The sequence below is a fragment of the Ovis aries genome, chromosome 14 (assembly GCF_016772045.2).
Source record: "Ovis aries strain OAR_USU_Benz2616 breed Rambouillet chromosome 14, ARS-UI_Ramb_v3.0, whole genome shotgun sequence".
Lineage (NCBI taxonomy): Eukaryota > Metazoa > Chordata > Mammalia > Artiodactyla > Bovidae > Ovis > Ovis aries.
The window spans coordinates 64,577,045-64,594,355 of NC_056067.1; the positions used below are offsets into that span (position 1 = coordinate 64,577,045).

Below are 17,311 nucleotides of genomic sequence, written 5' to 3' on the forward strand. Positions count from 1 at the left end.
GAAATCAATGAACAGTGCCACTCTGACACGGGGGAAACTGAACTCACCAGAGAGAAACCCTGATGACATCAATAAACTGTGCAATTCTGACACGCGGAAAGGGAACTCACTGCTGAAAGAAAACCTGAAGACATCAATCAAGTGTGCACCTCTGACACTCAGGAAAGTGAACTCACTGCTCAATGAAACCATGATGAAACCATCAACTGAGCAGCACACACAATCAAGACAGTGTACTCAGTGCTGAATCACAAACCCGGATGAAATCAGGAAAATGGGAACTTCTCACACTCGGGAAAGGGAACTCACTGCTGAAAGAAACCCGGATGAAAACGATAAACTGTGCACCTCTGACACTCGGGAATGTGAACTCACTGCCGCATCGAACCCTGAGGGAATCAATAAACTGTGCACCTCTGACGCTCGGGAAAGGGAACTCACCGGAGACTGCAACCCTGAAGAAATCAATAAGCTGTGCACCTCTGACACTCCGGAAAGTGAACTCACTGCTGAATGAAACAGAGATGACATCAATAAACTGGGTAACTCTGACACGCGGGAAAGTGAACTCACTGCTGAAGGAAACCGTGAGGAAACAATCAACTGTACACCTCTCACACTCGGGATAGTGAACTCACTGCTGCATGAAACCCTGAATGAAATCAATAAAGTGTGCAACGCTGACCCTTGGGAAAGTGAACTCACTGCTGCATGAAACCCTGATGGAATCAATATACTGTGCACCTCGGAAAATCGGGTAAGTGAACTCACCGGAAAAAGAAACCGTGAGGAAAGAATAAACTGTGCACCTCTCACAGTCCGGACAGTGAACTCGCCGCAGAATGAAACTCTGATGAAACAATGAACTGTGCACCTCTCACGCTCGGGAAAGTGAACTCACAGCTGAATGAAACCGTGATGAAAACATAAACTGTGCACCTCTCACGCTCGGGAAAGTGAGCTCACTGATGAATGGAACCCTGAGGAAATCAAGAAACCGTGCACCTCTGCCATCAGGAAAGTGAACTCACGGCTCAATGAAGCCCAGATGAAAACACCACACTGTGCACCTCTGACACTCGGGAAAGTTAAGTCACCGGAGACAGAAACCCTGATGAAATCAATAAAGTGTGCACCTCTGACACGAGAGAAAGTGAACTCACTGCTAAATGAAACTGTAACGGAACCAGTAAACTGTGCACCTCTGACACTCGGGAGAGTGAACTCACTGCTGAACGAAACCGCGAGGGAAATCAATAAAGTGTGCACCTCTGACACTCGAGAACGTGAACTCACTGCTGAAAGAAACCCGGATGAAAACGATAAACTGTGCACCTCTGACACTCGGGAATGTGAACTCACTGCCGAATGAAACCGAGATGAAATCAATCAACTGTGCAAGTCTGACACTTGGGAAAGGGAACTCACCTCTGAATGAAACTGTGCACCTCTGACAATCGGGAAAGTGAACTCACCGGAGAAAGACACCCTGACGAAATCAACAAACTGTGCAAATCTGACACGCGGAAAGCGAACTCATTGTTGAACGAAACCCTGATGAAAACGATAAACTGCGCACCTCTGACACTCGGGCATGTGAACTCACTGCCGAACCGAACCCTGATGGAATCAATAAACTGTGCACCTCTGACGCTCGGGAAAGGGAACTCACCGGAGAAGGCAACCCTGAGGAAATCAATAAGCTGTGCACCTCTGACACTCCGGAAAGTGAACTCACTGCTGAATGAAACCGTGATCGAAGCAATAAACGGTGCACCTCTGACACTCGGGAACGTGAACTCATTGCTGAATGATACCCTGATAAATTAATAAACTGTGCACCTCTGACACTCGGGAAACTGAACTCACTGCTGAACGAAACCCTGAATGAAATCAATAAGCTGTGCACCTCTGACACTCGAGAAAGTGAACTCACTGCTGAAAGAAACCCTAAAGAAATCAATAAAGTGTGCACGTCTGACACTCAGAAAAGTGAACTCACTGCTCAATGAAACCCTGATGAAAACAATAAACTGTGCAGCACACACACTCAGGAAAGTGTACTCAAAGCGGAAACAAAAACCCTGATCAAATCAGTACACGGGGTACCTCTGACACACGGGAAAGTGAACTCATTGCTGAACGAAACCGGGAATGAAATCAATCAACTGTGCAACTCTGACACCTGGGAAAGTGAACTCACCTCTGAATGAAACTGTGCACCTCTGACAATCGGGAAAGTGAACTCACCGGAGAAAGACACCCTGACGAAATCAATGAACAGTGCCACTCTGACACGCGGGAAACTGAACTCACCAGAGAGAGAAACCCTGATGACATCAATAAACTGTGCAATTCTGACACGCGGAAAGGGAACTCACTGCTGAAAGAAAACCTGAAGACATCAATCAAGTGTGCACCTCTGACACTCAGGAAAGTGAACTCACTGCTCAATGAACCCATGATGAAACCATCAACTGAGCAGCACACACAATCAAGACAGTGTACTCAGTGCTGAATCACAAACCCGGATGAAATCAGGAAAATGGGAACCTCTCACACTCGGGAAAGGGAACTCACTGCTGAAAGAAACCCGGATGAAAACGATAAACTGTGCACCTCTGACACTCGGGAATGTGAACTCACTGCCGCATCGAACCCTGAGGGAATCAATAAACTGTGCACCTCTGACGCTCGGGAAAGGGAACTCACCGGAGACTGCAACCCTGAAGAAATCAATAAGCTGTGCACCTCTGACACTCCGGAAAGTGAACTCACTGCTGAATGAAACAGAGATGACATCAATAAACTGGGTAACTCTGACACGCGGGAAAGTGAACTCACTGCTGAAGGAAACCGTGAGGAAACAATCAACTGTACACCTCTCACACTCGGGATAGTGAACTCACTGCTGAACGAAACCCTGAATGAAATCAATAAACTGTGCAACGCTGACCCTTGGGAAAGTGAACTCACTGCTGCATGAAACCCTGATGGAATCAATATACTGTGCACCTCGGAAAATCGGGTAAGTGAACTCACCGGAAAAAGAAACCGTGAAGAAAGAATAAACTGTGCACCTCTCACAGTCCGGACAGTGAACTCGCCGCAGAATGAAACTCTGATGAAACAATGAACTGTGCACCTCTCACGCTCGGGAAAGTGAACTCACAGCTGAATGAAACCGTGATGAAAACATAAACTGTGCACCTCTCACGCTCGGGAAAGTGAGCTCACTGATGAATGGAACCCTGAGGAAATCAAGAAACCGTGCACCTCTGCCATCAGGAAAGTGAACTCACGGCTCAATGAAGCCCAGATGAAAACACCACACTGTGCACCTCTGACACTCGGGAAAGTTAAGTCACCGGAGACAGAAACCCTGATGAAATCAATAAAGTGTGCACCTCTGACACGAGAGAAAGTGAACTCACTGCTAAATGAAACTGTAACGGAACCAGTAAACTGTGCACCTCTGACACGCGGGAGAGTGAACTCACTGCTGAACGAAACCGCGAGGAAATCAATAAAGTGTGCACCTCTGACACTCGAGAACGTGAACTCACTGCTGAAAGAAACCCGGATGAAAACGATAAACTGTGCACCTCTGACACTCGGGAATGTGAACTCACTGCCGAATGAAACCGAGATGAAATCAATCAACTGTGCAAGTCTGACACTTGGGAAAGGGAACTCACCTCTGAATGAAACTGTGCACCTCTGACAATCGGGAAAGTGAACTCACCGGAGAAAGACACCCTGACGAAATCAACAAACTGTGCAAATCTGACACGCGGAAAGCGAACTCATTGTTGAACGAAACCCTGATGAAAACGATAAACTGCGCACCTCTGACACTCGGGCATGTGAACTCACTGCCGAACCGAACCCTGATGGAATCAATAAACTGTGCACCTCTGACGCTCGGGAAAGGGAACTCACCGGAGAAGGCAACCCTGAGGAAATCAATAAGCTGTGCACCTCTGACACTCCGGAAAGTGAACTCACTGCTGAATGAAACCGTGATCGAAGCAATAAACGGTGCACCTCTGACACTCGGGAACGTGAACTCATTGCTGAATGATACCCTGATAAATTAATAAACTGTGCACCTCTGACACTCGGGAAACTGAACTCACTGCCGAACGAAACCCTGAATGAAATCAATAAGCTGTGCACCTCTGACACTCGAGAAAGTGAACTCACTGCTGAAAGAAACCCTAAAGAAATCAATAAAGTGTGCACGTCTGACACTCAGAAAAGTGAACTCACTGCTCAATGAAACCCTGATGAAAACAATAAACTGTGCAGCACACACACTCAGGAAAGTGTACTCAAAGCGGAAACAAAAACCCTGATCAAATCAGTACACGGGGTACCTCTGACACACGGGAAAGTGAACTCATTGCTGAACGAAACCGGGAATGAAATCAATCAACTGTGCAACTCTGACACCTGGGAAAGTGAACTCACCTCTGAATGAAACTGTGCACCTCTGACAATCGGGAAAGTGAACTCACCGGAGAAAGACACCCTGACGAAATCAATGAACAGTGCCACTCTGACACGCGGAAACTGAACTCACCAGAGAGAGAAACCCTGATGACATCAATAAACTGTGCAATTCTGACACGCGGAAAGGGAACTCACTGCTGAAAGAAAACCTGAAGACATCAATCAAGTGTGCACCTCTGACACTCAGGAAAGTGAACTCACTGCTCAATGAACCCATGATGAAACCATCAACTGAGCAGCACACACAATCAAGACAGTGTACTCAGTGCTGAATCACAAACCCGGATGAAATCAGGAAAATGGGAACCTCTCACACTCGGGAAAGGGAACTCACTGCTGAAAGAAACCCGGATGAAAACGATAAACTGTGCACCTCTGACACTCGGGAATGTGAACTCACTGCCGCATCGAACCCTGAGGGAATCAATAAACTGTGCACCTCTGACGCTCGGGAAAGGGAACTCACCGGAGACTGCAACCCTGAAGAAATCAATAAGCTGTGCACCTCTGACACTCCGGAAAGTGAACTCACTGCTGAATGAAACAGAGATGACATCAATAAACTGGGTAACTCTGACACGCGGGAAAGTGAACTCACTGCTGAAGGAAACCGTGAGGAAACAATCAACTGTACACCTCTCACACTCGGGATAGTGAACTCACTGCTGAACGAAACCCTGAAGGAAATCAATAAACTGTGCAACGCTGACCCTTGGGAAAGTGAACTCACTGCTGCATGAAACCCTGATGGAATCAATATACTGTGCACCTCGGAAAATCGGGTAAGTGAACTCACCGGAAAAAGAAACCGTGAGGAAAGAATAAACTGTGCACCTCTCACAGTCCGGACAGTGAACTCGCCGCAGAATGAAACTCTGATGAAACAATGAACTGTGCACCTCTCACGCTCGGGAAAGTGAACTCACAGCTGAATGAAACCGTGATGAAAACATAAACTGTGCACCTCTCACGCTCGGGAAAGTGAGCTCACTGATGAATGGAACCCTGAGGAAATCAAGAAACCGTGCACCTCTGCCATCAGGAAAGTGAACTCACGGCTCAATGAAGCCCAGATGAAAACACCACACTGTGCACCTCTGACACTCGGGAAAGTTAAGTCACCGGAGACAGAAACCCTGATGAAATCAATAAAGTGTGCACCTCTGACACGAGAGAAAGTGAACTCACTGCTAAATGAAACTGTAACGGAACCAGTAAACTGTGCACCTCTGACACTCGGGAGAGTGAACTCACTGCTGAACGAAACCGCGAGGGAAATCAATAAAGTGTGCACCTCTGACACTCGAGAACGTGAACTCACTGCTGAAAGAAACCCGGATGAAAACGATAAACTGTGCACCTCTGACACTCGGGAATGTGAACTCACTGCCGAATGAAACCGAGATGAAATCAATCAACTGTGCAAGTCTGACACTTGGGAAAGGGAACTCACCTCTGAATGAAACTGTGCACCTCTGACAATCGGGAAAGTGAACTCACCGGAGAAAAGACACCCTGACGAAATCAACAAACTGTGCAAATCTGACACGCGGGAAAGCGAACTCATTGTTGAACGAAACCCTGATGAAAACGATAAACTGCGCACCTCTGACACTCGGGCATGTGAACTCACTGCCGAACCGAACCCTGATGGAATCAATAAACTGTGCACCTCTGACGCTCGGGAAAGGGAACTCACCGGAGAAGGCAACCCTGAGGAAATCAATAAGCTGTGCACCTCTGACACTCCGGAAAGTGAACTCACTGCTGAATGAAACCGTGATCGAAGCAATAAACGGTGCACCTCTGACACTCGGGAACGTGAACTCATTGCTGAATGATACCCTGATAAATTAATAAACTGTGCACCTCTGACACTCGGGAAACTGAACTCACTGCTGAACGAAACCCTGAATGAAATCAATAAGCTGTGCACCTCTGACACTCGAGAAAGTGAACTCACTGCTGAAAGAAACCCTAAAGAAATCAATAAAGTGTGCACGTCTGACACTCAGAAAAGTGAACTCACTGCTCAATGAAACCCTGATGAAAACAATAAACTGTGCAGCACACACACTCAGGAAAGTGTACTCAAAGCGGAAACAAAACCCTGATCAAATCAGTACACGGGGTACCTCTGACACACGGAAAGTGAACTCATTGCTGAACGAAACCGGGAATGAAATCAATCAACTGTGCAACTCTGACACCTGGGAAAGTGAACTCACCTCTGAATGAAACTGTGCACCTCTGACAATCGGGAAAGTGAACTCACCGGAGAAAGACACCCTGACGAAATCAATGAACAGTGCCACTCTGACACGCGGGAAACTGAACTCACCAGAGAGAGAAACCCTGATGACATCAATAAACTGTGCAATTCTGACACGCGGGAAAGGGAACTCACTGCTGAAAGAAAACCTGAAGACATCAATCAAGTGTGCACCTCTGACACTCAGGAAAGTGAACTCACTGCTCAATGAACCCATGATGAAACCATCAACTGAGCAGCACACACAATCAAGACAGTGTACTCAGTGCTGAATCACAAACCCGGATGAAATCAGGAAAATGGGAACCTCTCACACTCGGGAAAGGGAACTCACTGCTGAAAGAAACCCGGATGAAAACGATAAACTGTGCACCTCTGACACTCGGGAATGTGAACTCACTGCCGCATCGAACCCTGAGGGAATCAATAAACTGTGCACCTCTGACGCTCGGAAAGGGAACTCACCGGAGACTGCAACCCTGAAGAAATCAATAAGCTGTGCACCTCTGACACTCCGGAAAGTGAACTCACTGCTGAATGAAACAGAGATGACATCAATAAACTGGGTAACTCTGACACGCGGGAAAGTGAACTCACTGCTGAAGGAAACCGTGAGGAAACAATCAACTGTACACCTCTCACACTCGGGATAGTGAACTCACTGCTGAACGAAACCCTGAATGAAATCAATAAACTGTGCAACGCTGACCCTTGGGAAAGTGAACTCACTGCTGCATGAAACCCTGATGGAATCAATATACTGTGCACCTCGGAAAATCGGGTAAGTGAACTCACCGGAAAAGAAACCGTGAGGAAAGAATAAACTGTGCACCTCTCACAGTCCGGACAGTGAACTCGCCGCAGAATGAAACTCTGATGAAACAATGAACTGTGCACCTCTCACGCTCGGGAAAGTGAACTCACAGCTGAATGAAACCGTGATGAAAACATAAACTGTGCACCTCTCACGCTCGGGAAAGTGAGCTCACTGATGAATGGAACCCTGAGGAAATCAAGAAACCGTGCACCTCTGCCATCAGGAAAGTGAACTCACGGCTCAATGAAGCCCAGATGAAAACACCACACTGTGCACCTCTGACACTCGGGAAAGTTAAGTCACCGGAGACAGAAACCCTGATGAAATCAATAAAGTGTGCACCTCTGACACGAGAGAAAGTGAACTCACTGCTAAATGAAACTGTAACGGAACCAGTAAACTGTGCACCTCTGACACGCGGGAGAGTGAACTCACTGCTGAACGAAACCGCGAGGAAATCAATAAAGTGTGCACCTCTGACACTCGAGAACGTGAACTCACTGCTGAAAGAAACCCGGATGAAAACGATAAACTGTGCACCTCTGACACTCGGGAATGTGAACTCACTGCCGAATGAAACCGAGATGAAATCAATCAACTGTGCAAGTCTGACACTTGGGAAAGGGAACTCACCTCTGAATGAAACTGTGCACCTCTGACAATCGGGAAAGTGAACTCACCGGAGAAAGACACCCTGACGAAATCAACAAACTGTGCAAATCTGACACGCGGGAAAGCGAACTCATTGTTGAACGAAACCCTGATGAAAACGATAAACTGCGCACCTCTGACACTCGGGCATGTGAACTCACTGCCGAACCGAACCCTGATGGAATCAATAAACTGTGCACCTCTGACGCTCGGGAAAGGGAACTCACCGGAGAAGGCAACCCTGAGGAAATCAATAAGCTGTGCACCTCTGACACTCCGGAAAGTGAACTCACTGCTGAATGAAACCGTGATTGAAGCAATAAACGGTGCACCTCTGACACTCGGGAACGTGAACTCATTGCTGAATGATACCCTGATAAATTAATAAACTGTGCACCTCTGACACTCGGGAAACTGAACTCACTGCCGAACGAAACCCTGAATGAAATCAATAAGCTGTGCACCTCTGACACTCGAGAAAGTGAACTCACTGCTGAAAGAAACCCTAAAGAAATCAATAAAGTGTGCACGTCTGACACTCAGAAAAGTGAACTCACTGCTCAATGAAACCCTGATGAAAACAATAAACTGTGCAGCACACACACTCAGGAAAGTGTACTCAAAGCGGAAACAAAAACCCTGATCAAATCAGTACACGGGGTACCTCTGACACACGGGAAAGTGAACTCATTGCTGAACGAAACCGGGAATGAAATCAATCAACTGTGCAACTCTGACACCTGGGAAAGTGAACTCACCTCTGAATGAAACTGTGCACCTCTGACAATCGGGAAAGTGAACTCACCGGAGAAAGACACCCTGACGAAATCAATGAACAGTGCCACTCTGACACGCGGGAAACTGAACTCACCAGAGAGAGAAACCCTGATGACATCAATAAACTGTGCAATTCTGACACGCGGGAAAGGGAACTCACTGCTGAAAGAAAACCTGAAGACATCAATCAAGTGTGCACCTCTGACACTCAGGAAAGTGAACTCACTGCTCAATGAACCCATGATGAAACCATCAACTGAGCAGCACACACAATCAAGACAGTGTACTCAGTGCTGAATCACAAACCCGGATGAAATCAGGAAAATGGGAACCTCTCACACTCGGGAAAGGGAACTCACTGCTGAAAGAAACCCGGATGAAAACGATAAACTGTGCACCTCTGACACTCGGGAATGTGAACTCACTGCCGCATCGAACCCTGAGGGAATCAATAAACTGTGCACCTCTGACGCTCGGGAAAGGGAACTCACCGGAGACTGCAACCCTGAAGAAATCAATAAGCTGTGCACCTCTGACACTCCGGAAAGTGAACTCACTGCTGAATGAAACAGAGATGACATCAATAAACTGGGTAACTCTGACACGCGGAAAGTGAACTCACTGCTGAAGGAAACCGTGAGGAAACAATCAACTGTACACCTCTCACACTCGGGATAGTGAACTCACTGCTGAACGAAACCCTGAATGAAATCAATAAACTGTGCAACGCTGACCCTTGGGAAAGTGAACTCACTGCTGCATGAAACCCTGATGGAATCAATATACTGTGCACCTCGGAAAATCGGGTAAGTGAACTCACCGGAAAAAGAAACCGTGAGGAAAGAATAAACTGTGCACCTCTCACAGTCCGGACAGTGAACTCGCCGCAGAATGAAACTCTGATGAAACAATGAACTGTGCACCTCTCACGCTCGGGAAAGTGAACTCACAGCTGAATGAAACCGTGATGAAAACATAAACTGTGCACCTCTCACGCTCGGGAAAGTGAGCTCACTGATGAATGGAACCCTGAGGAAATCAAGAAACCGTGCACCTCTGCCATCAGGAAAGTGAACTCACGGCTCAATGAAGCCCAGATGAAAACACCACACTGTGCACCTCTGACACTCGGGAAAGTTAAGTCACCGGAGACAGAAACCCTGATGAAATCAATAAAGTGTGCACCTCTGACACGAGAGAAAGTGAACTCACTGCTAAATGAAACTGTAACGGAACCAGTAAACTGTGCACCTCTGACACTCGGGAGAGTGAACTCACTGCTGAACGAAACCGCGAGGAAATCAATAAAGTGTGCACCTCTGACACTCGAGAACGTGAACTCACTGCTGAAAGAAACCCGGATGAAAACGATAAACTGTGCACCTCTGACACTCGGGAATGTGAACTCACTGCCGAATGAAACCGAGATGAAATCAATCAACTGTGCAAGTCTGACACTTGGGAAAGGGAACTCACCTCTGAATGAAACTGTGCACCTCTGACAATCGGGAAAGTGAACTCACCGGAGAAAGACACCCTGATGAAATCAACAAACTGTGCAACTCTGACACGCGGGAAAGCGAACTCATTGTTGAACGAAACCCTGATGAAAACGATAAACTGCGCACCTCTGACACTCGGGCATGTGAACTCACTGCCGAACCGAACCCTGATGGAATCAATAAACTGTGCACCTCTGACGCTCGGGAAAGGGAACTCACCGGAGAAGGCAACCCTGAGGAAATCAATAAGCTGTGCACCTCTGACACTCCGGAAAGTGAACTCACTGCTGAATGAAACCGTGATCGAAGCAATAAACGGTGCACCTCTGACACTCGGGAACGTGAACTCATTGCTGAATGATACCCTGATAAATTAATAAACTGTGCACCTCTGAACCTCGGGAAACTGAACTCACTGCCGAACGAAACCCTGAATGAAATCAATAAGCTGTGCACCTCTGACACTCGAGAAAGTGAACTCACTGCTGAAGGAAACCGTGAGGAAACAATCAACTGTACACCTCTAACACGCGGGATAGTGAACTCACTGCTGAACGAAACCCTGAATGAAATCAATAAACTGTGCAACGCTGACCCTTGGGAAGGTGAACTCACTGCTGAATGAAACCCTGAATGAAATCAATAAAGTGTGCAACGCTGACCCTTGGGAAAGTGAACTCACTGCTGCATGAAACCCTGATGGAATCAATAAACTGTGGACCTCTGACACTGGGGAAAGTGAACTCACTGCTCAATGAAACACTGAAGAATCAATACACTGTGCACCTCTAACACTCAGGAAAGTGAACTCACCGGAGAATGAAACCCTTCAGAATCAATGAACCGTACACCTCCGACACTCGGGAAAGTGAAGTCACTGCTGAACGAAACCCTGATGAAATGAATATACTGTGCACCTCGGAAAATCGGGTAAGTGAACTCACCGGAAAGAGAAACCCTTAAGAATCAATAAACTGTGCACCTCTGACACTCGGGAAAGTGAACTCACTGCTGAACGAAACCCTGTTTGAAATGAATAAACTGAGCAACTCTGATACTTTAGAAAGTGAACTCACTGCTCAAAGAAACGCAGAATGAATCAATAAAGTGTGTACCTCTGACACGCAGGAAAGTAAACTCACTGCTGATGGAAACCATGACTGAAAGCAATAAAGTCTGCAGCTCGATACTCAGAAAAGTTAACTCACTGCTCCATCAAACCTGGAATGCAAGCAATAAACTGTGCACCTCTGACAGTCAGGAAAGAGAGCTCACAGCTGAAAGAAACTGTGATGAAATCAATAAAATGTGCACCTCTGACACTCGGGGAAGTGAACACACTGCTTAATGAAATCCTGATGAAAACAGTAAACTGTGCAGCACACACATTCAGGAAAGTGTACTCAGTGCTGAATCGAAAACCCTGATGAAATCAGTAAACTGGGCACCTCTGACATTCAGGAAAGTGAACTCATTGGTGAATTAAACCCTGATTAATTCAATAAACTGTGCACCTCTGACGCTCGGGAAAGGGAACTCACCAGAGAATGAAACCCTGAAGAAATCAATAAACTGTGCACCTCTGACACTGGGGAAAGTGAACTCACTGCTCAATGAAAAGCTGATGGAATCAATAAACTGTGTACCTCTCACACCGGGAAAGTGAACTCACTGCTCAATGAAACCCTGATGAAAACAATAAACTGTGAACTTCTGACACTTGGGAAAGTGAACTCACCGGAGAAAGAAACCCTGATGAAATCAATAATGTGTGCACCTCTGCCGCTCAGGAAACTGAACTCACGGCTCAATGAAGTCCTGATGAAATCAATAAACTGTGCACCTCTCACACTCGGGAAAATTAGCTCACTGCTCAATGAAACCCTGATGAAATCAATAAACTGTGCGCCTGTGACAATCGGGAAAGTGAACTCACTGCTGAATGAAACCCTGCTCAAATCAATAAACTGTGCACCTCCGACACTCAGGAAAGTGAACTCACTGTTCAATGAAACCCTGATGAAAACAATTAACTGTGCACCTCTCACTCTCGGGAAAGTGAACTCACTGCTGAATGAAACCCTGATAAAATCAATAAACTGTGCAACTCTGACACTCGGGAAGGAAGCACACTGCTGAATGAAACACTCATGAAATCAATAAACTGTGCACCTCTGACACTCGGCAAAGTGGACTCACTCGTGAATGAAACCCTGATGAACCCAATAAACTGTGCACCTCTCTCACAGTTCAGTTCACGTCAATCGCTCAGTCGTGCCTGACACTTTGTGACCCCATGAATCGAATACGCCAGGCCTCCCTGTCCATCACCATCTCCTGGAGTTCATTCAGGCTCACGTCCATCGAGTCCGTGATGCCATCCAGCCATCTCATCCTGGGTCGTCCCTTTCTCCTGCTGCCCCCAATCTCTCCCAGTTGAGTCTTTTGCAATGAGTCAACTCTTCGCATGAGGTGGCCAAAGTACTGGAAGCTTCAGCTTTAACATCATTCCTTCCAAAGACATCCCAGCGTTGATCTCCTTCAGAATGGACTGGTTGGATCTTCTTGCAGTCCAAGGGACCCTCAAGAGTCTTCTCCAACACCACAGTTCAAACGCATCAATTCTTCGGCGCTCAGCCTTCTTCACAGTCCAACTCTCACATCCATACATGACCACAGGAAAAACAATAGCCTTGACTCGACGGAGCTTTGTTGGCAAAGTAATGTCTCTGCTTTTGAATATGCTATCTAGGTTGGTCATAACTTTTCTTCCAAGGAGTAAGCATCTTTTAATTTCATGGCTGCAGTCACCATCTGCAGTGATTTTGGAGCCCCCAAAAATAAAGTCTGACACTGTTTCCACCGTTTCCCCATCTATTTCCCATGAAATGATGGGACCAGATGCCATGATCTTTGTTTTCTGAATGTTGAGCTTTAAGCCAACTTTTCCACTCTCTTTCACTTTCATCAACAGGCTTTTCAGTTCCTCTTTACTTTGTGCCATAAGGGTGGTGTCATCTGCATATCTAAGGTTATTGATATTTCTCCTGGCAATCTTGATTCCAGCTTGTGTTTCTTCCAGTCCAGCGTTTCTCATGATGTACTCTGCATATGAGTTAAATAAGCAGGGTGAAAATATACAGCCTTGACGTACTCCTTTTCCTATTTGGAACCAGTCTGTTGTTCCATGCCTAGTTCTAACTGTTGCTTCCTGACCTGCATACAGATTTCTCAAGAGGCAGGTTAGGTGGTCTGGTATTCCCATCTCTTTCAGAATTTTCCACAGTTTCTTGTGATCCACACAGTCTAAGGCTTTGGCATAGTCAGTAAAGCAGAAATAGATGTTTTCTGGAACTCTCTTGCTTTTTCCATTATCCAGCAGATATTGGCAATTTGATCTCTGGTTCCTCTGCCTTTTCTAAAACCAGCTTGAACATCAGGGAGTTCACGGTTCACGTATTGCTGAAGCCTGGCTTGGAGAATGTTGAGCATGACTTTACCTCTGTCACAAGGGAAAGTGGACTCACTGCCGAATGAAACCCTGATAGATCCAATAAACCATGCTCCTCTGACACACGGGCAAGTGCACTCAGTGCTGAATGAGACCCTCAAGAAACCATAGACGGTGCCCCTCTGACACAGGGGACGTGCAGTCTCTAATATGCAAGATGACTCCAGACCAGATTCGTACAGGGACCCAGCAGAAGCCAAGAGAGAAAGTTTAAATAAAGTCAGCATCTGTTGAACCGGTTCCATGTCAGAAGCATGAGGAGCTGGAGAACTGTTCCGCAGTCACGCCACGTAAATGCAGGCGACGACCCCCGTCCCCTCACCCCTGGCTGTGCAGCATCGACACCGGGGCATCATCGCGTCCCTGGCGCTGGTCCCAGGAGTGGGCCTAACACAGAACGTCAGCCTTTCTGTAACATTCGTTGCTGTGTTATAGTCACTCAGTTGGGTCAGGCTCTTTGCGACCCCGTGGACTGGGGCTCACCAGGCTCCTCTCTCCGTGGGATTCTCCAGGCACGATTACTGGAGTGGGTTGCCATTCCCTACTCCAGGGGATCTTCCCAAGCCAGGGATCAAACCTTTGTCTCCTGCATTGCAAGTGGACTCTTTATTGCTGAGTATTCATTCGGAAGCCTGAAACCCTGGCGGCCCCTGCACAACCAGAAATGGTGTTTCTGTCAACTGTGTCTCATTTGATTAATTGCAGCAGAGTCTGCTGATGGCGGGAGCCTGGCACTCAGGTAGAAACCACTTTACATCGACCTGTCTGCTGCTGCCAGCCAGACAGAACCCTCCATTGCTCTCTGGCCCTTTATTAACCGAGAAGGCCTTGCGATGTAACTTGTCATTCTGCAGAGACTGCTTTTATAGAAACAGTGAGTGCTGACATTATATCTAATTACCTCTAACATACCTCAGAATAAGTACAGGTCTTATCTCAGACTATAAACTTGCAGGACAGAGTGAATATACCTGAAATCCTTTTGCTAAATCACTTAGCACGAACCAAAAATTGTGCAAGCAGTTATATTGCAATAAATATATGGAGATAAAAGTTGTGCTGGGGAGAGAGATGATGCAGAGAGTCAGTTGTCTGGGAAAAGAAGATCTTAAAAAAGGGAAAATACAAGCTCTTTTAAAAATGCCAGATAAACACTGAAGACTTTTCTTCTTAGGTTGGTGACAAGACAAGGATGCCTGGGAAGTTCCAGCCAGAGTGAGAAGACACAGGAATAAAAGGCATCCAAGTTAGAAAGGAAGAGATAAAACTGTATTTGCAGACGATGTGATCTCCTATATAGAAAACCCTACACCATCCATAAGAAGAGTATGAGGGCTAATATATCAAGTCACCAGAACTGCAGAATACAGGATCAACACACAAAAATCAGCTGCATTTCCAGACACTAGGAATGAACAGTCTGAAAAGGAACTGTGAAAATAATTCCTTGAAATACAGCACTGAAAGAATAAATTATTTAGGAATAAAGTTACCTAAAAAGCTGCTAGACTGTAAACTGGAAACTACCAGTGTTGATGAGTAAGGTGAAGACGACCTAGATAAACGGAAAGACATCCTGTGTTCTTGGATAGAAGACCTAACCGTGTTCATGGATGGAAACAAGGGCTATCAAACAAGCCCCAGAAGCATGGGCCCCCCGCCCCGCAGGGGCGTCTCCACCCGGCCGCCCGGCTCACCTGAGCACGGGGCTCTGACCAGCTCTCCATCCACCGTCCAAGGCGCCTTCCTGCGCTCCAGCAAAGAGACCAGGTCTGGCTGAGACGCACAGTGTCCTGCACACAGGAAAAGACAGGAGCTCTGTCACACCCTGGGCGTTCTCGGATGGACAACCAGCTCCCTGGCTTGGATAGAGGAGTGTCTCACTCCAGCAAGTCCCAGGAGGAAAAGTGAAGAGCATCTATGACGGAGAAAGCTGTCCCACTTTCTCGTCTGTAAACTTTCAACTCTGTAAACATCACACTCTTGCGAAGCAGGAGTAAGATTTCAAGCCACACTTTAGAAGGCGGCTCCCCTTGCCCGGCACCCCCAACACACACAATTCACAACCGAGGAACAGGCACGGGGGCTCCTGAAGAGTCAGGTCTGGGAGAGGAAGGGCCTTACCTCCTGTCCCCGGATGGCGGTCCGCCCACACCATGCTCCTACAGAAACTCTGCCCAGCGGGGTCTGGCTGCTGCGAGACGTCTGTGGCCACAGCCGTGACGGCCACCAAGCCCTGCAATGGCAGACACGCATTTCCACCGAGCAGTGTTCATGACCCTGAGACGGCTCTGGGATGGCCATGTCCACACGCCATGAGAGGCACTGGGTACGGAATTCTCACTAGTTCTGAGTGATCCCTGTCATGTAACGATGGAGCCGCTTATGTCATTTGTCTGCGGGAGGCAGCGGGGGGAGGACTGAAACATCGGGGAAACTGTTTCCTCCACGGAGAACTTGCAACATGGTGCAGAGTGACTGTCCACAGCGTGCGGACTTTCTAGAGCTCACTGGAGGCTTCCCCACATCTGACACACGGGGTTCACTTAATCCTGCAGAGGGTTTTCCTCTGGTATGAAATCTCTGATGACAAGGAAGGGCTGAGATCCTGCTCAGAGCTCTCTCACACCCAAGACATGTGGAAGGACCCAGATTTAAACACGTCTCTACGACTCGCTGGGACGCAGTGCTCCCCCTCGCGTGTGTCTGACTGCAGCTGCTCTCTCTTGCGGGGGAACACTGTGTAAGAAGTCCTGCATTCAAATGGAAATCCGCCCACACTTGCTGTAGACAAGATCACTCTCTGAAGCTGCATCTTTGTGAAGGAGACTGTGTCTCCCACCTGCTCTGTCCTGCTGAAGCACAGAAGCCTCTGGAACCCCGCAAACCCTGCCTCCTGCCAGTTTTCTGTTGGTGCCCGACTCACCGACTGCCCCTCACACACAGCGGCGTAAGCCCAGCCTTCCCCGAGAACAGCGCGCTCTGGGGGTCTCTCCGTGCGCTGCTCCTGGGACAACGCCTCTTCACTTAAGTTCTTCTCTGAAGGCAACTCCTGGGTCTTCAGCAGAGTCTGCGAGTCTAAAGGATAGTTTTAAGAAGGTATCTCTTTTACTACATGTTAGTATGAAGACATTTTCCCAAATGGAACCAGATGGAAAAAGATTCTCAGAAAATACATATCGTTTTGAAAGCTTTCTACACAACCCGTTGGCCTTCTGATCCCAAACTTGTGTGGCTTTAATACTACCACACACAATGCGAGTTTT

General features: G+C 47.3%; 1 protein-coding gene across 1 annotated transcript in view; it reads right to left on the reverse strand.

Annotated features, from left to right (window-relative positions):
* LOC105602020 (zinc finger protein 28 homolog) overlaps window positions 1-17,311 on the reverse strand; it is a 102,653-nt gene that overhangs the window by 78,211 nt on the left and 7,131 nt on the right. The window contains 3 exon segments of the mRNA XM_042231296.2: window positions 15,743-15,838; window positions 16,170-16,281; window positions 16,972-17,123. Of these exon segments, the coding sequence (XP_042087230.1) occupies window positions 15,743-15,838; window positions 16,170-16,281; window positions 16,972-17,123 (360 nt within the window).